At 43.2% G+C, this 26361-nt stretch overlaps 1 protein-coding gene across 3 annotated transcripts; it reads right to left on the bottom strand.

Annotated features, from left to right (window-relative positions):
• On the bottom strand, window positions 1-26352 carry CXHXorf58 (chromosome X CXorf58 homolog). 3 transcript variants are annotated; one of them, XM_042268706.2, is made up of 10 exons: window positions 26135-26352; window positions 25105-25185; window positions 23892-24012; window positions 21103-21193; window positions 17964-18058; window positions 17508-17619; window positions 9523-9654; window positions 4876-5105; window positions 1583-1739; window positions 1-244 (listed from the first exon to the last, which is right to left on the bottom strand). In XM_042268706.2, the coding sequence occupies exons 3-10, from the start codon at window positions 24005-24007 to the stop codon at window positions 74-76; spliced, it is 1104 nt and encodes a 367-aa protein (XP_042124640.1). In that variant the 5' UTR covers window positions 24008-24012; window positions 25105-25185; window positions 26135-26352; the 3' UTR covers window positions 1-73. The 3 variants fall into 3 exon arrangements, with proteins under 3 accessions (XP_042124640.1, XP_015863875.2, XP_076418242.1); XM_016008389.3 differs by having other exon boundaries at window positions 23892-24027; window positions 26135-26351; XM_076562127.1 differs by lacking the exons at window positions 25105-25185; window positions 26135-26352 and having other exon boundaries at window positions 23892-25082.
• Between the last annotated feature and the right edge of the window lie 9 nt (window positions 26353-26361).

The raw sequence follows: 26361 nt of genomic DNA, 5'->3' as shown, positions 1-26361 counted from the left end.
TTTCTACTCAGCTGCTTTTTATTTATCGACAGCAATATTGTTAAACAACTGTTGCTTTCTGTCAATTAGCGTTTCAAAACAATGAGGAATGTTTAACATATAGGTCTTGATACCAGGCAAATAATTCCCTTTCTTCTTTTGCCAGTTTGGTGTCTGATGGGGTTTCTTCAATTGCCAGAATTTCAAAAGATGGACAGTAGAATATGACCTTCTTCTTTACTCGTGATGCGTCTGCTTGTGCTCCCTACGCAATTACAAATAAAAACAGAGTCTTTCGTATTTGGCTTTTTTCTTTTGTGGTTTATTCAAGACAGGGTTTCTCTGTGTGTTTTGGTGCCTGTCCTGGATCTCACTCTGTAGACCAGGCTAGCCTCAAACTCATAGAGATCCACCTGCCTCTGCCTCCCAAGTGCTGGGATTAAAGGCTTGTGCCACCACCACCCGGCTCAATGGTGCATGCTTTTAATCTCAGCTTTCAGGAAATAGAGGTAGGTGGATCTCTATGAGTTCGAAGCCAGCCTGGTTTGTACAGATGTCCAGGTCAGTCAGGGATACAGAGTGAAACAAACAAACACATACATAAATAAATAAGAGAAAATGGGTGTTACCAGAAAATAGCTTCACACTGCCCAGGTATGTATGCCAAAGGTGTTTCAGCCTTGAACTCGCATTTCTTTGGGCAAATAAAGTTACTTATAGGTGAAAGGACTGGATGGCCAAGCCAGGGCCCTAACAGGCTCCCCTAGCAGCCCTGACATGGACCAGGCCTTAGTTTTGGTTCACTAGAGCGGGCTGGAGCTGAGCAAGCAGTTCTCAGGAAAACCACAACTTAGGGGCAACCAATCAACAGGTGCCCCGCCCCCAGCCCCTTCTGCTGGCTCAGCAGATGTCCCCCCAGACTTCTGCTAGCTCAAGATAGCTTTTCCTACCCTCTTGTCAACAAGCCCCTAGACACTAGACCCCTCCACCACTAACGGGGCCCTAACCATTACAGCCTCCCACCAATCAACTCCCAGACTACTCTTTCCTCCACCAATGAGCACCAGATTAATCCCTCCTCTCTGGAATTCCCCTAACTCTGCTTAAAAGGAGCGCCCGGCGGTGGTGGCGCACACCTTTAATCCTAGCACTCGAGAGGCAGAGGCAGGCGGATCTCTGTGAGTTCGAGTCCAGCCTGGTCTACAAAGTGAGTTCCAGGAAAGGCACAAAACTATACAGAGAAACCCTGTCTCAACGCCCCCCCCCCAAAAAAAAGGAGCTTGAGAACCGCCCTTCGGGGTCGCTATTTGCCACCCCCATCATGTTGGAAATAAACGCTCTTGCTAAATTGCATACGTGACGTCAGTTGGTCTTTCTTGGGGGCTTCTCTCGGATCCTAAAAATAGGCAGTTTGAAAACTGTCTCCAGCACTCGGGAGGCAGAGCCAGGTGGATCTCTGTGAGTTCGAGGCCGGCCTGGGCTACAGAGTGAGTTCCAGGAAAGGTGCAAAGCTACACAGAGAAACCCTGTCTCGAAAAACCAAAAAAAAAAAAAAAAAGACAAAATAACGAAGGAGTTCACTGCTAGTTAAACGTGCAGTTACCTTGGAGGAAGCCTTTTCTTCTCTAGCTGCCATATAGGCTTGTTTCATCTTTTGAACCTTCTTTTGTGCTTGCTTGGATCGACGGCCCAAATGTTTCGTTTTACCTTGCGGTCCCCAAGGCTGGTAAAAAGGGCGGACAATTGGAAAGGATGGATACCTAGAAGACATTTGTATTAGAGACAGAAAAAAAAATAAATAAAAGAACACAAAATAAGATTGGAATGTGAAGTCCATGCTAAACTGTAAGGTATTGTCTAGCATACTGAGAGACTTCAGTATGTGGAGCAACACGGCATGTCAGCTTTTAGGTTCAAGTCATCATTTCTGGGACTTTACATAGCACTGTTCTGTTCTCTTTTCTCTCTTTCTTTCTTTTTTTTTCCAAGACAGAGCTTCTCAGTGTAACAGCCATGGCTGTCCTGGAACTCACACTGTAGATCAGGTTGTCCTCCAGACAGAGATCTGCTTGCCTCTGCCTCCGGAGAGCTGAGATTAAAAGCATGTGCCACCACGGCCGGGCTGCATTTTCAGTTCTTAAACATCCAGGCATGGTAGCACACACTTTCTAGGACTGAGGAGGCAGAGGCAGGAAGAGCATGAGTTCAAGGCAAGCTGGATTATATTACTGAGCTCAAAGCCAACCAGAGCTGCACAGCAAGACCATTTGGGGGGCGGGGAGGCATAGCATTGTTCTTGCCTGGTGCTTGTGGAGGTGTATATGTGATGGTGATGTTGACAACTACGGTGACAAAAATGGCAAAACCCTGCTGTCATTCAAAATAAGCCTTCCTAGAAAACACTGTGGAGTGGCCATGTGGATGTTTTTTTCTTTTTCTTTTCTTTTTTTTTTTTAGACAGGGTCTCAATATGTTGCCCAGGCTGGCCTCAATCTTACGGAGGCAGCCTTCTGAATGCTGAGACTAAAGGCATCACCATACTCAGCATGAATTTTTAAAATATCATAACTAATGCCGGAATTTACATTTCATAACAGTTGAAAAAGCAAGCTTCTTTTAAAAATTAATTTTCAGGTTAGCATAATAAGTAATGGGTTTCATGATGAAGCTTATTTTTCTGTGTATGCATTTGTGTGGGGTGTGTATGTGGGCTTATGTTCACATGTATGTGGACTCATGTGTGTGTGTGTGTGCAGGCGCTTGTGTATGTACTTGTTTGATTGTGTTGTGAAGGCCCACAGCTGCTGTCAGGTGTCTTTGCTAGTTGCTCTTTTATTTATTGAGGATAAGTAAGTCTCTTCTGGATATGGAGCTCACCATTTCTAGCTAGAGATCTTGTTTGTGTCCTGAGTGCTGAGATTAGAAGTGGCTATCACACCTGCCTGGATTTTTACATGGGCTCTGGGGATCTGAACTCAGGTCTTCATGCTTGCTCAGCGGCACTTTTTCCGCTGAGCCTTCTCCCCAGCTTAGCGAAGCTATTTTATTTGACCAGTGTTGGGCTCAGGCCAGCTGGTTTCATGCTCTCATTCCCTGAGCTTTACTATCAAGGGCAGATCAGTTCAATAGCCTCCTGCCAGCACTTGGATCATTCATCCTTAGAATCGTCCTTCAGAACAAGAGTCCATGTGCAGAGTAGGTTAAAAGAATCTAAGAATACTGCCCCTGCTGGCCAGCACTTAACCAATGGCCGTGGGGCATTAGTGTACCCAGTGGAATAACAGAGTTGCATGCTGTACAGTGACTCTAACCTTCCCAGGTAGCTCCAGTGGTAAGTGGCTTGCTAACACACAGTCTGGGTTACTGCCCTACCCTCTCAGTAGTTTCTGGGATCACCTCCCAAATAAATTGTTCCAACTCAATTCCTAGTCTTGGGGTTTGCTTCTGGGAGATCCTAGACTAGGACTTTATCCAAAGATGCTCTTATGAAAATATTTTTCTTCTTCAGTTGATTTAAAAATTGGCTAGCTGTCTGACTCCTAAATGACTCATTCTTGGATAATCAGTAGCATGAATCCAGATAGCAGGGAGCACAAAGTTATATATGGCAGTGAAGAAAATGACATCATTTATTTGACCTTGGTGGTAATAGGGTTAAGTTCTATATTCAATGCTCATATGTATGAGTTAGAGAAAGTCTATTTCATGATGACAGACTGTGCCTTGAACCAGGCTATCTGTCTGGAAAGTGCACAGCCTTGACTATAAAATAAAGGAGTTGAATTATGTTTCTGGCTCAACACCTTTCGTCTGCAGTCCTGAGACTCCCCAGTGTGTTTGCTTGCCAGGGTCTTCTTTGTGGTCTAAAGGGATATTTCTTATTGCAAGCATATGTGTGAAAATATATTACCAACAAGTCCTCTTCAGCCTTATCACCATTTCTTTTTCTTAAGAAAGCCAGATTAATTTATAAATAAGATGGGCTGGGTGACTCTTAGTAATGGAAATTAAAAGCAATCCTAATTGGAAGAATAACATTCTGTCCCTGTCATTTCAGATCCTAAACCATCGATTTTGCTATAACATGGTTATCCAAACTACGAATTGGTTTGCTTGTTATTGGTAAAGAAGAGAATAATACCACTGTAATTTATATACAATTGATCCTAGGCAACGGGAGTCAGGAGAGGGAGGGAGGGAGGGAGGGAGGGAGGGAGGGAGGGAGGGAGGGAGGGAGGGAGGGAGGGAGAGAGAGGAGAGAGAGAGAGAGAGAGAGAGAGAGAGAGAGAGAGAGAGAGAGAGAGAGAGAGAGAGAGAGAGAGAGAGAGAACAATTACAGCTTTCATCAGGAAGGACAAAGCCTTCAGCTCTGCGTGCATGGGCAATGGATGCTCTTTTGGCTGTATTTATAAAAACAAAAATATTAACAGTTGCACGCAGGCGCCTCTTCCCAGAGAGGCACACTCAGCCTCTGACTCACCCTACTGTGCCCCACCACTTCCTGACTTAGGACAGCTCCAGGATTGCACTGCCTCTTATCTTCTCTTGAAGGGAAGCCATTAGCCCGAGGCTTCTCTTCTAGCAGGAGCATCTCTGTGTCTGCCTGCTCCAATGAGTCACCAGCACTTTTTTTTTTTCAACCACTGTGCTGTTTTTGCATTTGTCAGGGCAGCCTTTGGGCGTCCTGAGGTGCCTGCCTGGTGGTACAAGTCATCACCTCAGTACCAACTGACCTTTTTGCTAGTGTTCTGCTTACAAAGTTGCGTACGGTTGGGACAGTCTTCCCCAACTCAAGTCTCCCCGTGTGCCGATTATCTTTAGTGGACTGTGTATCAGAAAGGGAACATTTTCAGGAATGCTTTTAGTGTTGTAACCTCAAGAAAAATGGTCTTTTACCTAACTTTAGAAACAGTCTCTAGCTGGTGCTGACGCATCTCTTCTGTTTGTGGCTTCTGTGACAAATACTTCATTTCTTTTTGTAAACGGTCTGAGATTACTCCAGACTCTGCATAATCAACTATGTCATACATCATCATTGTTTTGGGAATGCTTCTGAGGGTTAATCTTCGCCAGTGGTTATTCCTGCCACCAGATGATGCAGGGGTCTTATCCATAAGACTGCAGTACTATATGGGGAAAAAAAAATGCAGAATGCTCAGTTGTTGGTCCTCATCTCCCAACTCTACTGAATCTCTCGCCCATGACTTTCATTCCAACTAGATGTTTCTGTTATCTACATTCATCTTAACTCCCTTACTGGAAGGCAGGACCCATGCTGCGCAGTTTCAGTTCACATAGCACCACACTCACTAAACGTTTATCTAATGCATAAACACTGGCACACACTGTTTTAGAAATGACGAGTTAATCTCTGGTGCTCAGGGGAGAATTTCCTTATCTTTATTTGTAGGAATCTTGCTTCACTTTTTTTCCCAATTTAAAACATTGCAATTTAAAAACACAATTTATGAGTTCAATTTAACATCATAAATGTGTGTTTGAGAGATAGGTATAGAGGATGGTGAGCTACAGTGCTAGGAATAGGCCTTTAGAGTCTGCTACATACTCTCAAACTTTCATGTGCACCCACTTTCACGTGCACGTGAACACACACACGCACACAAACATTCACATATACCCATGTGACATCATGCAGAAGTGGCAGTTGCCACCATTTTGTTTTGTGGTACCAGTCTCTCGACAAGAAGTGGCTGATTCCAATTCTCACAATATAACTGCAAACCTTTGCATAAAGCACCAACTCTGCAGCTAGATCTTCAATTCACAGCCTACTTCATTAGTGACAAGCGTGCAATCATATTGCGTGACAAGTCATGTCCTGTCTCTAAAAATTTGTCAGTGTTTGGTCACTGTGAATCCATTAATGAGTTCACATATAGACAGCAAATATGTAGTTCTGTGGCCTCTTTGTCTCTCAATGATAAACCCATGGGACATTTTACAAAAATGGACCATCAAAAGAGGGAACTGGGGACTGACTGGAGAGATGGCTCAGCGGTTAAGAACATACGCTGCTCTTGCCAAGGACCTGAGTTAGGTTCCCAGCACTCATGTCAATGGGCTCACAACCCCCTGTAACTCCAGCTTCAGGGGCTCCAAAGCCCTCTTCTGGCCTCTTTGGACACCTGCACATATATGCACACAATCTTGCCCCAAACACATGATTTAAAAAAAAAGAAATCTTTTTTTTTTTTTTTCAAAGACAGACTTGGCCAGCAAAGAAACCGAATGTGGTATCCCTGGAAGTGAAACTGGAATCCGATGTACTATGAGTGGTAGAAGAACCAGGTGGCTGTAAGGAGCCGGCACCATTGAAGAACCTGCAAATGTTGAACAGTTAGAGGGATTTGGTGAAGGTGAACTTACCAACGTGAGCGGCTTTGACAAGAAGAACCAAGTGACCCTGGCAGAAAAAGCTTCACATGATGAGAAATCTAATGTATTTTGCAACATATAATCAGTGGCTGATTCAAACTTAGGCGTGTGACAACTGACAAAGCCACAGCAGAGACAGTGGTCCCCACTGTCACTTAGGTGAGAACAAGAAGGCCAGCATCCTTCCAAGGGCTCTTTTGGGAGGGGATGGACTTGAGGGTGGAGCTCAGGGCTGTGTGCGTGCTAAGCTAGTGCTTGGCCCCTCAGCCTTAAATTGTTTTTGAAAGTTTGATACAGTCTTGCTAAGTTACTTAGGCTGGCCTTGCACTTGTTCTGTACCTCAGGCGGGCTTTGATCTTGTGACCCTTCTGCACCAGCTTCCTAAACATCTAGGATTATAGGCCTGAGCCACAGGCTTCACATTATCCTTGATTATGCTTTCTCCCCCATGGCTTTTCTTTGTTTTGACTGTGGTAGGGATCGAACTCAAGGCACGGTGCCATCGAGCTACACCCCCCAATCCGTTACACTCACAGCTTTATTGAGATTCACAATTCATATACTTCACCCACTTAACGTGTCCAATTCATTGGTTTTAGTGTTTTCACAGCTGATTAGTTTTTACAAAGAAATAAAACTTACACTCTCAACGTTTCTAAATGTATTAAATAATACTGTACTAAATGTTTTGAGTCTTTCATTTCTGTTATAAGAGAGCTTTTAATGTTTGTTTTTATTTTGGTTTTGGGACTGGATCTTGCTTTGTAACTCAGGGCTGCTTTGGAGCTCACTATGTAGCCCAGGCTGGCCTCAAATTTGAAATCCTCTTTGCCTCAACTTTCTGAGTGCTGAGTTTACAGCCAAGCACCAGCACATCCTGCTGTTTTTAATGTGCCAACCAGTTTTCTCTATTGATTTTTAAATTTGCTTTGTATGAGGCTGGGGACATAGCTTAGGGGTAGAGTGCTTGCCTATCATGCAAGGGACCCTGGGTTCAAGCTCCTGTGCCGAAAACAAAATCAGACCCACACACATCGGAACGCAAACAGCAAGGAGTGGTGGCACAGGCCACTTGGAATGTGGTGAATGGAAGATTAGGAGTTCAAGGTCATCCTTTGGCTATATAGCCAATTTGAGGTCAGCCTGGGCTACGTGACATCTTGTCTCAAAACAATAGAGAACGTGGGATGTGCCTTGTATAGTTTCAGCTTGTATCATCAGTTCCCTTAGTCCCACACTCCATGCAGTGAGAATGCCTGCAGACTTGATTTCCCAGGACTGCAGTAGTACAATCAGTAAATATCTCAGCCCTGTCAATGATCTACTTGGCCACTAATTCACTTTGGGACCTTGGGTGAGTTTTTGGACCTTGTTAAAGCTTTATTTTTCTCATCCATAAAGAGGGTCACTGGATTTACAAACTTAGAGATGAAAGGAAATGACATGCCTGTAAAGATCTTTAAAAATGCCATTCACCCCACAAGTAATCTTATCTCTCTTTTCCAGTGTAAACATTTGGGGCTCTCTTTCTGTGACCCCAATCCTTGACATATTCACAACCTGTGAGTTTGTGACTCATGTCATTAGCAAAGATAGTTGGCATCCTTAGCTTCTTTTATTTTCTGGTCTAATTCCCTAGTCTCCTAGGTTAAGTCTCTAAAGGAAAGAAAACACAGTCAAGAGTCTCTAAGGCTTTGCATAATTTCATATGTCAAAGTGAGGCACCCAAATGAAGAAGCTATGGTCACGTTTATTATTATTATTATTATTATTACGATTACATTAGGAATCAGAATAGCGGTAATTTTTGTTTCGTCAATGCTTGCCTCTTTGGATTATTAGTAGAAAACTGGGAGGGAGTGTTACAAAAGCATTTATTATTATTGTTGTTATTATTATTATATTATTATTATTATTATTCAGGTATGCTGCTTAAGTGCTCAGTTCAGCATTGCTCTGTCCAGCTATGCAAATCAGAAATCCAAGAATCATGCCAGACATATTTCTTTAGTTTCTTTCTCTGTCTGTCCCCAAGGCCCGCTGCCTCTACTCTCTCTCTTGCATCTGTAGCCATACATCCTTAAACCGAGCAACCACCATTGCCCCTGGAATAGCGAGACCATTTGAATAGAACTTTGGCTGCTTTCTAATTCTTTCTGTATCCTGCAACCAGAGGTAGCTCTTCACTCATTAGCTTAAAAAAATTACATTTTGTTCATTGTGTGTGTGTGTGTGTGTGTGTGTGTGTGTGTGTGTGTGTGTGCTCGAGCATGTGTAGACTGTACCCTCAGAGGTCAGAAGAGGGCCCTGGATCCTCTGAGGCTGGTGTTACTGCTGGTTGTGAACTGTGTGATGTGGATGCTGGGAACTGAACTCAAGTTCTCTGGAAGCGCAGCAAGCACTCTTAATCTTTGAGCCATCTCTCTAGCCCCCTAAAGGCTATTTTTTTTAAAAAAAATTATTTTGTGTGCATTGGTGTGAGAGTGTCAGATCCCCTGGGACTGGAGTTATAGACAGCTGTGAGCTGCCATGTGGGTGCTGGGAATTAAACCTGGGTCCTCTGGAAGAGCAGCCAGTGCTCTTAACCACTGAGCCATCTCTCTAGCCCCCAAATGGTAAATTTTATGTTGTTTGCATTTTACCACAATTAAAAAAAAAAAAGAGCAGCCAGGCAGTGGTGGCGCACGCCTTTAATCCCAGCACTCAGGAGGCAGAGGCAGGCAGATCTCTGTGAGTTCGAGGCCAGCCTGGGCTACCAAGTGAGCTCCAGGAAAAGGCGCAAAACTACGCAGAGAAACCCTGTCTCGAAAAACCAAAAAAAAAAAAAAAAAAAAAAAAAAAACCAGCTATGAGCTGGGCAGTGGCGGCCTATGCCTTTAATCCCAGCACTTGGAAGGCAAAGGCAGGCACATCTCTGAGTTTGAGGCCAGCCTGGGCTATAGAATGAGTTCCAGGATAGCCAGGACTGTTATACAGAGAAACCCCATCTCAAAAAACAAAAACAAACAAACAAAAACCCCCAACAAAACAAAACAAAACAAAACAAAACAAACAAACAACAAACTAAAACTTATGATTCTTTCTTGTTGGAAGATAGGGCCAGGAAAGCCTTTTTGATTTTTCAACATCTACATCTAAATTCCTTACGTGCATATAATCTTGCACTGTGACAACATCCATACGATCAGTTACTTTGAATTTCTGGAAAAAATGCTCATCTTCCATAACTTGTTGATAAAATAGCCTTTCTCCCATTATCTTGTAAGCATCAGCCACTGCCTATAAAGAAAGTAGATTTTAAAAATAATATATTTTTAGTCACTGGCACAGATTTTATCTATTTTCTGACAAATACAGCAAATAATGTTCCTATCTTTTGCAATCTTGCTATTAATAGAAAGGCTACATTTACAGAAAGGAAATGATATAGCTGTTTGGGGGGGGGAAGAGGGGAAGGAATTAAAACAAGGTTGAGCTCACTCTGTAGCCCAGGTTGGCCAAGCACTTACTAGTAAGGCTCTTGCCTCAGCTCCCTCAGTGCTGGGGTGACAGATATGAGCCACCATGCCCAGCTATATAGGGACTGGTTTTGAGACAGGGTCTCATGTAACCCAGGCTGGCCTTGAACTTGCTATGTAGTCAAGAATGGGCTTAAACTTCTCAAATGCTGGGACTATAGAGATGGACCTCCATGTCTGGCTTATATAGGGATTTTAAAACCATTTGAAATTTGTCCCCATAGACACTGATGCACAGTTTTAAAATAAAACCACAGGTGTAGGTGAGTCTACAGTCCTCAAGGGAACATCGTTTTTTAATTTTAATTTAATTTTATTTTTTATTTCTTGGTTTTTTGAGACAGGGTTTCTCTGTGTAACTTTGGAGCCTATCCTGGAACTCACTCTGTAGCCCAGGCTGGCCTCGAACTCACAGAAATCCGCCTGCCTCTGCCTCCCAAGTGCTGGGATTAAAGGCGTGCGCCACCACCGCCTGGCGTTTTTTATTTTTTAAAAAGGTTTTCATTTGGGGCTGGAGAGATAGTTCAGCAATTAAGAGCATTTGTTACTCTCCCAGGGCACTCACATGACAGCTAACAACCATTTGTTACTCCAATGCCAGGGGACTGTGATGCCCTCTTCGGGCCTCTGTGGGCACTACACACATGTGGTGTACAGACATACATGCAAAGAACACACCAGCACAACATAAAAAATTGTTTTTACATCTTAAAAAGATTTTATTTTTATATTTGATTATATGTATATGCATGTGAATCTGTGCGTGTGAATCTGGGTTCAAGAACAGTTTGTTTTGTTTTCTTCTGTTTGAGACAGGGTTTCTCTGTGTAGCCTTAGCTGTCCTGGAACTTGCTCACTCCCTAAGTAGACTAGCTGGCCTCGAACTCACAGAGATTTGCCTGCCTCTGCCTCCTGAGTGCTGAGATTAAAGGTGTGTGCCACTACCGCCCCGCTGAAAAGAACATTTTTTAAAAGAAAAAAAAAAAACTTTAAAACTATGGTCCAGGCTGGAGAGAAAGCTTAGTGGTTAAGAGCACATACTGTTCCTGTGAAAGATACTAGTTCAGTTCCCAGCATCCACATCAGGCAGCTTACAACTGACTGTAACTGCAACTCCAGGAAATCTGATGCCCGCTTCTTGTCTCCTTAGGCATTTTCTGTTGCTGTGAAAAATACCATGATCAAAAGAAACTTCTGGAAGAGTTTCTTTTGGCTTACAGCTCCAGAAAGTGAGTCCATAGTAACAGAGAGACATGGCAGCAGATGGCTGGATCAGGAGGCTAGGAGACCACATCTTTTTACTGGGTGTAGAGTAAAAGCCAAGGTGAGCCTGGCCTGCTCCCATTCCAGTCTCATCCTGGCTGGCCCCTCCCCCCACACTTGCTCCCCACACCACCTGCCTAGCGCCTGCAGCTCTCTCAGCTCTGTGCTTCTGCTCAGACATTTTTTCTCTGCTTGCTCGAGGTTTTGCCCAGGGACCAAGTATTCCAACATGGGAACGTTTTCATTTAAACAAGCACAGAGGTGTTTGGAAAAAAATAAATAAATAAAGAGCGCTGCCCAATAGTCAAGATGTTCTTGTCAGAAATCTGCCATACATAGTCAATTGCTCATTCCTGCTGGAAATCCCCACTTATGGAAGTAGTGATAAGTGGTACCCTTGCACTTGGTTTGAAATAATTCATTGTATGCTGTGTATATCGCTCTGTATAAATAAAATAATGACTGACCAATAGCCAGGCAGGAAGTATAGGCGGGACAAACAGACGAGAATTGTGGGAAGAGGAAGGTTGAGTCAAGAAATGCCAGCCCGCCGTCCAGGGAGCAGCACGTAACAGGCACACAGGTAAAGCCACGGAACACGTGGTAACATCTATATTAACAGAAATGGACTGAGTTTAAGTGTAAGAGCTAGTCAATGGTAGGCCTGAGCTAATGGCCAAGCAGTTTTAAATAATATTAGCCTGTTTTGTTTATTTATGCAAGGACGCAGGAGCCGGGCGGACACAGGAAAACTTCAACTACAATTGTATGCAGATGCAGAGTAAATAAAAGCTCACTAACCGCAGGGATTGCTTCAGCTTTAAAATGTACGCAGTATGGTAGAAACAGCTAAGCATTCAAATCTCAGTTATACATCTCCAAGTGTCTTCAAATGCTCGCTCTTTTGGGGGGTGGGGGCTGGGTTCAAGACAGAGTTTCTCTGGTTAGCTCTGGCTGTCCTGGAACTCACTCTGTAGCCCAGGCTGGCCTCAAACTCACAGAGATCCACCTGCCTCTGCCTCCTGAGTGCTGGGATTAAAGGCGTGCGCCGCCACTGCCCGGCTTTATTTTATTTTTTAATTGTGTGTGCACGTGTGCACATGCACGCAGGTGCCCAAGGAGGCCAGAGAGGACACAAGATCCCTTGGAGCTAGAGTTACAGGTGGCTGTAAGCCACCTGATATGGGTGCTGAGGATCAAACTTGGCTCCTCTGCAAGAGTAGTGTACACTTTTGATTGCTCAGCCATCTCTCCAGTCTCAAGGTTCTGCATTTTAAAATGGTCCAGTGGATGCCAGTGTGGAAGGCTGCACATGCTTTGGGTAGCAAGGCTTTAGAAAATTCTCTGGTGGACCAACAATGATGACACCCTCTTGTAAATTACCAATGTGAGAAAATAGATTGTCAAAGTGGAAAACGAAATGAAAGCGCGCGCGCACACACACACACACACACACACACTCACTCACACAAACACACATACAAATCATTATTCTATTGTTCTACAACAGTGGTTCTCAGCCTGTGGGTTGCGATCCTTTGCGGAGTCAGGGACAGTACCCCCCCCCCCCCCCCCCCCCCGGCACTGAAAGACCCTTGAACTGAGGTTTCCTAAGACCACTGGAAAGCACCTATTTACATTACGATTCATAACAATAGCAAAATTGCAGTTATGACGTAGCAACAAAAATAATTTGATGGTTAGGGGTCACCACAGCATGAGGAACTGAATTAAAAGGCTTGCAGCATTAGGAAGGGTGAGAACCACTGTTCCTAATTTCCTTTTTTCCCTCGCCTTTCACTTGCTTTGCTTTTTGTTTTGGTGACTATATGAGAGATACAGCTGGAAATTGACAAGGAAACGCAACAAGAAATGGAAAGATGGAGGGGAATGATGGAGCAAAAATGTGGTCAATTCCTCTTCCTTTACAAGTGAAATTAGAGGGGCTGGAGAGATGGCTCAGCAGTTATGAACACTGGCTGCTCCTCCAGGGGACCTGGGTTCAATTCCCATCACCCACTAGGAGGCTCATGACTGTCTGTAACTCCAGTTCCAGGGGATCTGATGCCTTTTCCTGGACTCCTCAGGCAGCAGGCATGCATGTGGTACACAGACATGCAGGCAAAACATCCACACACATAAAAATAACAAAAATATTTCCAAAGATAAGTGAATTTAGACTAGACATCTGAACAAACTAAAACTGGCCCACTTATATAAAGAAATAAATGAGGGACTGGAAGATGGCTTAGCAGTTACAAGCTCTGATTTCTCTTACAGAGCATATGGGTTCGATTCCCAGCACTCACATAGTGGCTCACAGCCATTTCTAATTCAATTCCAAGGGATCTTATATCCTCCTCTGACCTCCTCTGGCACCAGACTCGAAGGTGGCACACGGACATACATGCAGGCAAAGCATCCATATGCATAGTAATAAAAGAATAAATGAACTTAGAGCTAGAGATATAGGCCACTTGGTACAGTGCTCCCCTAGTACACATGGAGCCCTGAGGTGCTGCTCACCGCGGCATAAACTAGGTGTGTGTGTCGGCACACCTGCAATGCTAGTACTCTGGAGGTGGAGGGCACTGCAACCGGAAGTGCAAGAAGTGGGAGTCGGGTGTGGTGACGCACGCTTTTGATCACAGAGCTCTGGAAGCAGAGGCAGCCGGATCTCAGGGAGGTCAAGGCCAGCCTGGACTACAAAGTGAGTTCCAGGGCATTCAGGGCTACATAGAGAGACCCTGTCTCAAACAAACAAACAAACAAACAAACAAACACCAAAAAGTAAGTAAACAGAAAAGTTAGATCAATTTGCAAACAAAAGTTTTATTCAAAGAGCAAAACTGTAAACTTAGAATGAGAAAAATCCCACCATTGCAAGTTTTTTCTTTCGACTGTGAGTGTACAGATTAGCCACATCTGTTTTCAAAAGGAATGCAAGGGACAAGGACAGTCCAAACTGTTCTCTTCAAGTTGGGTATGTTCTGTTCATTAAAAGACCATTGTAGTGTTCACTGAAAAAGTCAGGCTGAATAGTGTGATAACATCTTAATAACAAGAACAAACAGAATTCTAACATCTAATTTCCTGGGGAAAATGAGGACAACATAAGGAAAGATTAGGGCTGATCACTCCAGGAGAGTGACAGCTGCAGCACTTGGGAAGAGGCATAACGGTGCATCTCCCTTTCTCTTTGGCATAGTTTGTAGAACTTTTTTTTTTAACACTGAAACGTATCTGTAAAACCTATTTACAAGTCATTAAAGAAGAACATCTGTAAGGGCAAGAGAGCTTTCTTCACGACGGTTCTCACCGACACACGTGACAGTCAAGAGCTCCCTTCTGAGGTCAGGATGAAGATGTAGGTCCTGGAGGTCATCCAGACTTTCCACTAATATAGACACTTGGATGCCAAACAGGTTAATTTGGGTTTTCTGCTTATGTGCCAATAAACACATGCACTTGCCAACTCAAGTTCTTACAGACTTCACGGAGGACTCCTTAACATTTCACCTCAGTAAACTCCGTGTGAAGTCCAGTTTATGTGATCCGAATGGTGTCTGTGTCTGCTGCTCAGTTGATGGTATTCCACCAGTTCATATGCTCCACTATCCCAAGGACCCCAATCAAATGGCTCAGTCAGCTTCCTCTGCTCTCTCCTCCATCCAACAGTCCTAGTCTACAAGTCGCTCTGAGGCTGGAGACAGAGTCTCTTTTGATGTGACCTTCTTCTCAGTGACTCTCCTCAAAGGAGGAGGTTAGACGGGTGTTTATGAAGAGCCTCAGTGGGACCCAGGGATATGGTTCCTCAGACGGCTTCAGGGAGGGTGAGATCTTATCAGAAGACATCTTCTTTTCAGGAGGATGGGATGAGGAAGCTTCGAAGATCCTGGAGCTCCAGTAGCCATTTCTCAATCTAGTAAAGACCATTCGGAGAGGTTGGACTGGAACGTGGCTGGACAATGGATGACTGGACTCAGTGAAAGGCTGGGTGAAATTCAGAAGAGCTCTGTTGTGTGGAGGCTGTTGTTCAACACCGGTCACTTGAGGTAATCCTTTTGGTTCAACTTGGCTGGTACTAGAACGTGGCACAACACGGAAAGACTCCAACATAGGCTTCTCGGTGTTCTTCTGGGGTCTCTGGTAGGAGCTTACTCGTCGTTTCTTTGGAGGATTTTGGATAATCTGGGTGGGGAGCTGGAGATTTCTCTTATGGGTTACCTTGAAGCTGAGTTCAGCACGCTGGCTATCTGTATGTGCTGTGCGGGAGTGTTTGTCTTCATCAGAATGCTGGGCTGGTGACTGAGTGTTCAGCATGGGGTTCATCTCCTGCACTTTGAAGGCAGCCTGCGGGACTTGATGGAGGCAATACTCTGTGCTTTGGTCCGCTGGCTTCTCACTGAAGGTTGGCTCCTCATCACTGTGCCCAACTGTTGTTTTTGGCATGTTAGGGACCTCCAAGGTCTGACATTTATCTTCCTCGAGAGGTAAGGTAATATTAGGGTCTTCTGTGGAAGGTGCTGTATGGGACGCATGTTCCCCATCTGATTTCTTGACTGATGGCAGATTAGTTTGCGTACGGTTCAGAGATAATTTCTTGTTTACATGGAAGAACGACGGTCTGCTCGGACGCCTCAGATAGTCACCAGGATGTGTCGTATCCTTCCAACTCCGAGGCTTCCTCTCTGGGGGCTTCTTGGGAAATTTGAGCAGGAGAGCCTTCCTCTGCTGCTCTAGTCTTTCTCTCTCTTTCTTCTCTTCCTCTGTCTCTTTCACTGGCTCAGGGCTCTGAGGATTCTGTCGCTTTCCTGGGTCCTGGTTCTCCTTTTCCTTCTTGACAGTGCCCAAGGGTAGTGGTGCCATGGCACCATCCCAAGACTTGATAGGGCACTTCTTGCTTCTTACAGTGTGTCCAAAGGCCCCACAGTTTCTGCATTTCATCCTGGGATTCTCTTCTCGTGGGGGAACTCTCCGCCCCCCTGGTACTCTCCGATTCTGAAAATTCTGAACTTTAATGTCTTTGGCAGACCAAGTTTTGGTGTAAAGGTTTAGCTCTTGACCCACCATTTTAGAGTCTTGTCAATCTTCCTCAGCTGTTGATTTGGGGTTTCCCAAAACCCAGCTGTCTTCCTCCTGTCTGTTAGCAGGTTCTCAGACAGGTGGATGATGGAGACACAGCAAGGAATGTGACCAAGCTTTCAGGATGCTGGAGGAAAGGAAAGTCACATTTTCTCTTTTATATCACTGGGCTATTTCCTCCCCCTCCAACATTTACTTCATAAATAAACAAAAAATTAATGAAGTTATTATACAATGTTTTAATGTATAAATACTGTTTTCTAGTGCCTTATTCCTTCTGAGGTCCTCATTTTCTTTTTTTTTTTTAGATTTATTTATTTATTATGTATACAGCATGTATGACTACAGGCCAGAAGAGGGTACCAGATCTCATTACAGATGGTTGTGAGCCATCTCACTACAGATGGTTGCTGGGAATTGAACTCAGAACCTCTGGAAGAGCAGTCAGTGTTCTTAACCTCTGAACCATCTCTCCAGCCCCGGTTCTCATTTTCTTAAGCTTAAGAATGGGGACAGTGGAACTGACCCAGGAGAATTTCAGTTCCTGGAAAAGTCCGATTATATAATCTTAGAATAGAAACAATCGATGCTATTTTATAGAAACAGCCTCAGCTTATTCTGAAGATGAACATGACATGAATTTATCCCTCAAGAGTAAGATAAAAATATACTTCTCATGCCCAAAGTGGTGGCGCACACCTTTAATCCTAGTACTCGGGAGGCAAAGGCAGGTAGATCTCTGAGTTCAAGGCCAGCCTGGTCCACAGAGTGAGTTCCAGGACAGCCAGGGATACAAAGAGAAACCCTGTCTAAATAAACCAATATGGCAAAGGCAGGCGGATCTCTGAGTTCGAGGCCAGCCTGGTCCACAGAGTGAGTTCCAGGACAGCCAGGGATACAAAGAGAAATCCTGTCTAAATAAACCAATATGTAATATATATATATTCCTTTTTTTTGACTTTTGGAACTCGCTCTGTAGACCAGGTTGGTCTTGAACTCACAGAGATCCACCTGCCTCTGCCTCCCCAGAATTTAAAATTTTAATGCAAAGAAAATTGATACATATTATATTTTTTGGAGCCTCATATAATTAATACATTTCAAATTTGTTTTAGGCCAGATACTTTGAAATATGGTGCTTAGGGAAAAGCTTGGTGGGTTGACTAATGGTGAAATAATGTAGCCTGTATACTTGGAATGCAATTTAGATATCACAAAGATGTTAAGAAGCAATATTAGTATAATACATCTATCATGCAACATCACCTTACTTGACGGCTTTAGTAAATCTTTCCCGCTGAAATACTTGTTACCATGGCCATCATTTTTAAAAAAAATTTTGTACATGATAAAAGGTGGAAACTTTTCACCACCAAATCTGAAATAAAGATAAAAAATTAGTGATGTGGCATCATTTGTGGGGCTCCATTGCTTCTCTCTCATGTACTTAGCACAGCTCATACTGTTTTTCAAATATAGGGCATATAAAGATCCAGCAAAGAAATGGATCCTAAGGTGAAAGTCACAATTATTCTCATACTTAGGGACACAATGGTGGTGAGACCCCATGTCAATTTATAGACAGAGTCACGTCTTAAGTCTCTTTACATAACAAATGTAAACAGGGACATACTTTTTAATTTTTTCCTGAGAAATAATCAGTATGAAATATAATCATTTCTATTATTTATCCTCTTAAATAAATCAGCATAGTTACATTACCGAAATCTGACTTTACACTTCATGCTAGGATCTTTAACAAGTGCAGCCTCTTTGGGGCTTACTTTCTTCAGTAGTTCATGTGCCACACAATATTCCTGAAATAAATGATGTCACTGTGAACAGAAAGTGGTATCCCGTCCAGAAGTCATTTACTGATTAAGAATGGAAGCAGCTGGGCAGTGATGGTGCAGGCCTTTAACCCTAGCACTCAGGAGGCAGAGGCAGGCGGATCTCTGTGAGTTTGAGGCCAGCTTGGTCTACAGAGAGAGTTCCAGAAGAGCCAGGGCTGTTACACAGAGAAACCCTGTCTCGGAAAACAAAACAAAACAAATCAAAACAACAACAACAACAACAACAACAACAAAAAGAATGGAAGCACAGTGAAATGAACACTACCCTGGGCTCAGGGTTCTAGAGAGGTGGATTTCTATTCTTGATGCCTCCATTTAACATCTATGTAGCCTTGCATCTGTCATTTCAACTCATGGGGCTTCAAATTTGAGTATCCATGCCTTTTGAGATCACAGGCATTTTGAGATCCCTATGATAATACTTTTCCACAATCTATTGAATTTATCTATAGACTTATCTGTGTCTCCAACTAGATTATAAGCATCATGAAGGTAGAGGAAGCATCTTTCTTCTTTATCATATTCCTAGAATCTAATACAGTACCTGAAACACACAAGAAACTTAACAATTCTTTAATGTTGAATGAATCATGGTAGTATGGGGATGATAATGGTATTAAGTTACTAGCTTTTAAGTATCTTTTATTCATTGTGGAATATGGTGATATCATAGTCATATATATACATATATATATGTATATCTACAACCTCACTTAATCCTAACAACAACACAAGTAGAATATTATCGCTCTCATGTTATAAATGAGAAAGCTAAGTTTCAATCTTAGATCTGCTTGACTCTAAAATTTCCATTCTTTTCCTTAAATGATCCTATTCAATTTTATGCCTGTGATAATTCCATAAAATGTACAATAATGGGATTTTAACAATATAAAGCATTTTATTCTTTTTTTTTTTTTTTCAGAGACAGGGTTTCTCTGTGTAACAGTACTGGCTGTCCTTGAACTCGCTCTGTAGACCAGGCTGGCCTCGAAACTCAGAGGTCCACCTGCCTCTGCCTCCAGAGGGCTGGAATTAAAGGTACGTGCCACCACCACACAGCTAAGATAAAGCATTATTAATGTGAGGTATTAATTTGAAGCATTGGAACAAAGATGTGAAAAATAACCGATTAACTTCATTTATTTACTGAGAGCCTAAAATTATGAGGAAAGCAGTAACATGATAATTAAAAATGAGTTTTGTATGGTAATACAAATAGGTCTATGGGTAAGATAGTGAAGAAGTATACAGATTGCTGAGACTCTATTTTTCAGGACTGCTAAAATTCTTCTAATGAGACTATTCTGACAGTAGACTACTTTAAGCAAGGCTTAATCCTCTTGAGTGTGCAGTTTTTTTTTTTCTGGGGAAGAAGGATGGGCATCTGTTTGTCATTTTTATTCAAATAGGATTCTATTCCTCTACTGTTCTGACTCCCCCTGTTCACTAACAAGCTATCTTTGTTATCCTTCTATTGCAGAACTGTGTTACTATTGCAAGCTTTACACATGCAAGCAGAGACATTTCCTTGCTTCTCCGAACCAATGCTGCAATGAAATTATCTGTAGAATGTACTCTTAGACGTGAAACGGCCGGAGATGGCTCAGTGGTTAATAGCACGCACGTGCTGTTTGGGCAGAGGGTCTTGGTTTGGTTCCCAGCACTCACATGTGGGCTCACAATTGTTTGTAACTCCAGTTCCAGAGGATCTTATGCTCTCTTCTGACGCCTGCAGGCTCTTGCATGCACATGGTGCACAAAAACTCACTCAGACTCACATGTAGACACATGTATAATACATAAATATAGAAATAAAGAAATCCTTTTTAAAAAAGAAGTGAAACTGCTGGGTAAAAGAAAAGTGCATTTTTAAATTCGGGATTTTTTCTATAGTGTTGGAGATCAAACTCAGGGCCTCATGCATGCTGAAAACACATTCTACAACTGAGCTACACCCCCAGTTTTTCTTTTCTTTTTTCTTTTGCTGAGACAGGGTTTCTCTGTAGCTCTGCCTGTCCTGGAACTCACTCTGTAGAACAGGCTGGCCTCGAATTTGGAGATCTGCCTGCCTCTGTCTCCAGAGTGCTGGGATTAAAGATGCATGCACTATCACCTAGGTGGCTTACACCCCAGTTCTTTTTTTTTTTTTCCCGAGACAGGGTTTCTCTGTGTATCTTTGGCACCCTTCCTGGAACTCACTCTGTAGCCCAGGCTGGCCTCGAACTCACAGAGATCCATCTGCCTCTGCCTTTTGTGTGCTGGGACTAAAGGCGTGCACCACCACTGCCCAGTATAACCCCAGTTCTTTTTTTTTTTTTTTTTTTTTTTTCCGAGACAGGGTTTCTCTGTGTAAACTTTGCGCCTGTCCTGGATCTCACTCTGTAGTCCAGGCTGGCCTCGAACTCACAAAGATCCGTCTGCCTTTTGCCTCCCGAGTGCTGGGATTAAAGGTGTGCACCACCACCGCCCGGCTATAACCCCAATTCTTAATTCAGAGATTTTTATTGTTGGAAGATCACTGTCTCCTATCTTTAAATAAGGACACAAATTCAAAAACTGAAACACAACTGCATTAATTTCAGAAAAAATAGTAATACTCATTCATATTAAAAATAAACCCAGAGGGCTGGAGAGGTGGCTCCGAAGTTAAACGTACTGACTGATCTTCTAGAGGACCCAGATTTCATTCATACTGCCCACATTACAACTGTCTTTCACTCCCAGTCCCAGGGGCTCTACTGCTCTCTCTGATCTCCACAGGAATTGCATACTACAGTGCAGAGATGGACTTGAAGGCATCCATACACATAAATAAAATCAAAATAAAGAAATCTAAAAACCCCAGAAATATTCATTAAGATTAACAAAAGAAGCAATTTTAGAACTTTACATACTATTGTTATATCTAAGTCAAAGAGATAAAGAGGGTTATTTGTTCTATATTTAATTGACTGGTCTTATTAACTAATTAAGGAATAACATCTGTCAGAAAAAAAAATACATACCGCTGCACAAATTACGTGTTTTAGGAGTTTGAACAATGTTTTGTCCACATAAATGAGCCAGGCTTTCTGTATTTTTGTTGCTGAAATCTCTCTATTAATTATAAAAAGAAAAAGAGGTTAGTGATTTATGAAGTACTTTTCATTTTCTTGAAATCTTAGACAACTTTCAATTTATGAATCCTCTTATATTTCCCCATTACTAAGACTGACCTAATGAGGAACATTTGGGTGGAGTAATTGGAACTATTATTTGTGGTCTCTAATCAGAGTGAGGATATGGAAAAATGAATATTTCCCCTGAGATTAAAAAAAAAATTAGCCTAAGACACATACATAAAGCCAGACATGGTGGCACATTCTTATAACCCCAGCACTTAGCAGGTGGCAGCAGGAGGATAAAGAGTTCAAGACCAGCTTTGACTACACAGTGAATTTGGGTTGAGGGTACAGTCCTGGTGTGTGTGAGACCCTCTCTCTGTCTGTCTCTCTCCTGTCTCCTCTCTCTCTGAGACAGTGTCTCATGTAATCCAGGCTGGCCCTGAAGAGCTAGATATGCAACTTGTGATCCTCCTGACTCTAACTTCTTAGTGCTGGGATTATACCATGCCTGGTTTTATGTGATGATGGAAACTGAACCAAGGACTTGTACACACTAGGTAAGAACTCACTAACTAAGTATATCCTTAGTCAGAGATCCTAGCATTTAATTCCTACCACTGCTGGGGGGTTGGAGGTGGGAAAGGAGAGGAAGAGGGAGGGCAGGGAGGATAAAAGGGAAAGGGATGGAGAAAGAGAGAATATAGCAGGTGTGAGAAGGCAAATTTGCCTTCTAAAAACATTCATGGGGCTGGTGAAATAGCTTTGTGGGTAAAGAATGAGAACCTGAATTTGATAGCTCGAAACCATATAAAATGATGTATGTGTTTGCAAAGCTTGTAATCCCAGCACTGGGGAAGTAAGTGGAGGCAGGTGGATCCCTGAGGCTCCTGGGCAAGTCAGCCTAGCCTTGTTAGTGAATTCCAGTCCAGTGAGGAAGCCTCTCTCAAAGAATAAGGTGAAGGGGCTTGAGAAATGGCTCAGTTGGTAAAGACTGCTGGGCAAGCATGAGCAACCATGGAAAAGTACACCACAACACTGGGTGCAGACAGGAGGATTCCAGTTGCTTTTTGGCCAGTCTAGCTGAAATTGTGCACTCTAGATTCAGTTCGAGACCCTGTCTCAAGAAATAAGTAAACGAAGTGGAGAGTGATACAGGAAGAAACTCAGTGTCTGTATGTATAGGCCAGGTGAACGTTCCTGTGCACACATGTACATACCTCCCTCCACACACACAGCTAGAGAACTACTGAGGAAGATCTCTGGTCTTCAAGTGCATGTACACCTTCCACAAACTTACACACACCCACATGGACAAGCACATACACCATACACAGCAATACAATAATTTATAGTCAGGTTTTTTTTTTTTTTTTTTTTTTTTTTTTTTTTTTTTTTTTTTTTTTAAGATTTTTAGACAAGGTCTCACTATGTACCACATACTAGCCTGGAATTTAGTCCAGGCCGGCCTCTGGTTCCTTAGTGCTGGGATTACAGGTAGTTACTAAAAGCCCTGCCTAACTGATTCAAGTGTAATGAAAAGGCAATCTAGAATAGTTGAATTTACACGAGGCTCCATTTCTTTTCTAGGGGGTAATAATTATGACCTAGAAAAAGAAATTCCCTTTTCTTATCTTTGTTTAAGCCAGGTTCATCCCAGTCAGGCTAGAGAAATAATTAACTTTAGATAATGTCCCAGCACCAACTAATTTCACAGGTCTGTCCTCCAGTGCTCTCCCACCCAGTCAGTATCTCTCATAGGGCTATACGCAAAGACAGGGACATCTGTACAATGTCACCACCGGCTGGCAAAATGTAGACTACAAGATTTAGATTTGGGGTTAGGGATTTAGCTCAGTGGTAGAGCGCTTGCGTGGTAGAGCGCTTGCCTCGCAAGTGCAAGGCCCTGGGTTCGGTCCTCAGCTCCAACAACAACAACAACAACAACAAAGAAAAAGAAAAGAAAAAAAATTGGGGTTGGGGATTTAGCTCAGTGGTGGAACGCTTGCCTAGCAAGCGCACAAGGCTCTGGGTTCGGACCTCAGCTCCGAGCGTGCTGTGCGGGGGTGGATGTGGGTGGGGGAGGGGTGGAGCCCGTGGATCTGGAACCACAGGTGGCTGTGAGCTGCCTAACGTGAATGCCAGAAGCAGAACTCGGTCTTTAGGAAGGGGGTCCTAATTACTGAGTCATCTCTCCAGTCCTCTTTTTCTCACCGATAATGTGCTTCAGAAGGCTGGACTATTATCAAGTAGATGTGTGAACATGCTTTGTGAATTATAAAAGTCTAAAGCTATAATATTCAATTTGAAGGTAATTTTTAAAAACACCAAAATTTTAATTTACACATTAAGAAATATTTAAAGTTATCTGAGAAAACTTGGTAAGTTTAGCGAGGCATAGTGGTGCACACCTTTGGTTCTAGCCCTTAGGAGGGAGACATAGGTGGATCTCTGTGAGTTTAAGGCCAGCCTGGTTTACAAAGGGAGTTAGTTCCAGGACAGCCAGGGCTACACAGAGAAACCCTGTCTTGTTAAAAAAAAAAAAAAAAACCAAAAAAACCAACAACAACAAAAAACAAACAAACAAACACACAAAAGACAAAAGCAAAAAAAACCCCAAACAAAAACCCAGGTAAGTTTGTAATTTGTCTAGTTGTGGGAAAATGACAAAAGGCAAAAAGATGGCTTCTTACTCTTTTCTTGCCTTTTTCTTTGCAGCGCGTGCCGGTTGTGTCGTGTGGATTTTTTCTGGGAGCTGACTATCTGATTTTGGAGCACGAGTATCTGTTGTATTTGAGGACTTTCTCATTGTCCCTACAAAGAAGTAATCTGAACACATATACATTAAGCTTTTAAGGCCATAATCCCCACATTATTACCTTTGGACTAGACTCAAATGCCATGTGAGTGTGGTGTTCACTTTAGAACCCCTTTAAAAAGAAAGCATTGTGTGTTCAGTGGCGTTTAGTTTACATTCTTTCCATAGTGAAAATACCATGTGGTTTGTAGGAAAGACAGTGAATCTATCCGTGACCTCCTAACCGGCCTCCCTCTCCGCTATCTTTTTCCTCCTATTCCCCCCACAGCTGAAGTGAATGTTTCTTCTTGTGACATAGGACCTCATGTATCTGAGGCTGGCCTCAGTCTCCTTATGTAGTAGAAGGGAGCCTTAAGCTGGTCTTCCTGTCCCAACATCCCACGTGCTGACATTACAGACGTTCACCACCACATCTGGCTCTTGAAGTTAACCTTTGTGAGCAGAAAGTAAGTCAGGGACAGTCATTCTCCTCACAAATTACTTAATGGCAGGAGGTACTTTGCTGACTGTGGAAACCAGGTGGAGGGTTTTTACAATTTTTTTTAGAGTTTTTTTTTTTTGTCCAGTTTTTATTAAACACTTGTGAGACTTTGGGCAAATTACTTAATCTCCTCGTAGTTCAGTGCCCCTTTGGTAATGTGAGCAGGCATATCTGAAAATTACTTGATTGTGCCTGTAACTTTTTACTGTTTGAAGCATTATATCCCAGTTCGGATGAAGCTTTCAAATTCTTAGTCATATCTTCAGAAATACCTTTTTAAAATGAAATTGCATTGTCTTCTTTATGCATAAAACAAAAACCTAATCACCACTGTTCTTTTGTAGTAATGAGCCTAAGCGATATTTTTAGTTAGCTGCCGTGACTGTAAAAGGTATGAAACGATCTCTGCTTTCTCTTGGTGACACTCACAGGTACAGCTAATACTGGGAGGCTTGTTGCCTACACTGTACTTGAAAGAAATGCTAAAGTTCAGGTAGAGTTTAGCGAAGGTAAGCTGTCACTCTCCGCTGTGCCTCGTTCACGTACCTCCTGCATTAAGAGCTTCTGCGGTAATTTATCACTATGCTTCACACTTTTAAGATATTACCTTAGTGACGCAGAGCCTTCAGAGTCAATTCAGTATTTCTCCTTAGGGGTTGGAGATGGGAATGGCTTGGAACATACAGTTCTGTTGAGAAGGAAAAAAAAAAGCCGCCCTTAACTTTTGGGAATTGGTCCGGGCGCTCGGCGCGCGCCGCGCCACTCCGCTCCGCTCCGCGCGCCCCGCGCTCGGCCGAGCCTTAGCATTTTCCCCTCCGCGGGGCTTGCTAACTCTTCCAAGTCCTGCTTTTTTTAAAAACAAAACCCCTTGACCACAACTCACCAAGCCAAAGCTCAAATACTACGACAAACTTAACACTTTCTTACTGAAATGCTCCAGTTTGCCCCAGACGGGCGTTTTTTTTTTTCCTCCTCGCGTTAAATAAAAAAACTAATTTCTTCAAAAAGACAGGTGTGTTTCTAGCAGCCTTTGGGCGAGAGGATAGTGAACAAATCTCCACCGAACAAATCTCCAAATCGTCAGGATGCCCATGTGGCTTCCATCTCCTGTCGAATTAGGACAGAAATACAGAACGAAGTACGAAATACACCGTCTTTACGGGACGGGCTAGCGTTTGCCGCGGCTAGCGCAGAGATTTCAAAGGCAGACTACCTGGAACTCGATCCTAGCTTTAGATTTCCCGCAGCCTCGGACACTCGCAATGAGAACCATGCCCACCGACTTGTGCGAGAGGAATGAAATTACGCGTTTAAATCACTGTTAACGCTTGTTTTTCTTGCGAATAGTTAAATACTGTCATTTTTACTTCTACAAGTATTAAATGGGACAAATATTTGATTCTCAGATTTACACTTTTGTCCTTTTTTTAAAAAAAGGTCAGGTTTTTGTTTTTTGCGATTAAATGACAGTGCATTTAGTTTAGTCTTAAAATTTAAGGAACATTTAGCATACGGTAAATTCTTTAAGGAAAAACCTTTGGTGAGGTAAGTCGAAGCCCCAAAGTCGGTCTGCCGCTTCACCCTAAAAGGTTGGCACAGCCTCCCCCCAAGTCCGACGGGCGCCACCGCCTGGCTACCTCAGCTCACAGGATTCCCATCACAGCCGGGCGTCCAATGGTGGAGGCAAAAAGCTGGTTCCCAGCACGGCAGGACGCCAAGGAGCCGCCTTCTTCTTACCGCAGCTTGCCGCCCACACGGAGCGGCAGCCTTTTGCCGCCTAGCAACAGCCGGCAGGGAAGCAGGACCGACAAGAAGGCGGGGCTTGGGCTCTTCAAGCTCCCGCGCGCGGGTGCCTCTCGGTTGC

Source organism: Peromyscus maniculatus, chromosome X, assembly GCF_049852395.1.
Source record: "Peromyscus maniculatus bairdii isolate BWxNUB_F1_BW_parent chromosome X, HU_Pman_BW_mat_3.1, whole genome shotgun sequence".
In the NCBI taxonomy this organism is placed as follows: domain Eukaryota; kingdom Metazoa; phylum Chordata; class Mammalia; order Rodentia; family Cricetidae; genus Peromyscus; species Peromyscus maniculatus.
Note: the sequence above shows the minus strand (reverse complement) of the source record. Positions and strands in the feature narration are given on the sequence as shown.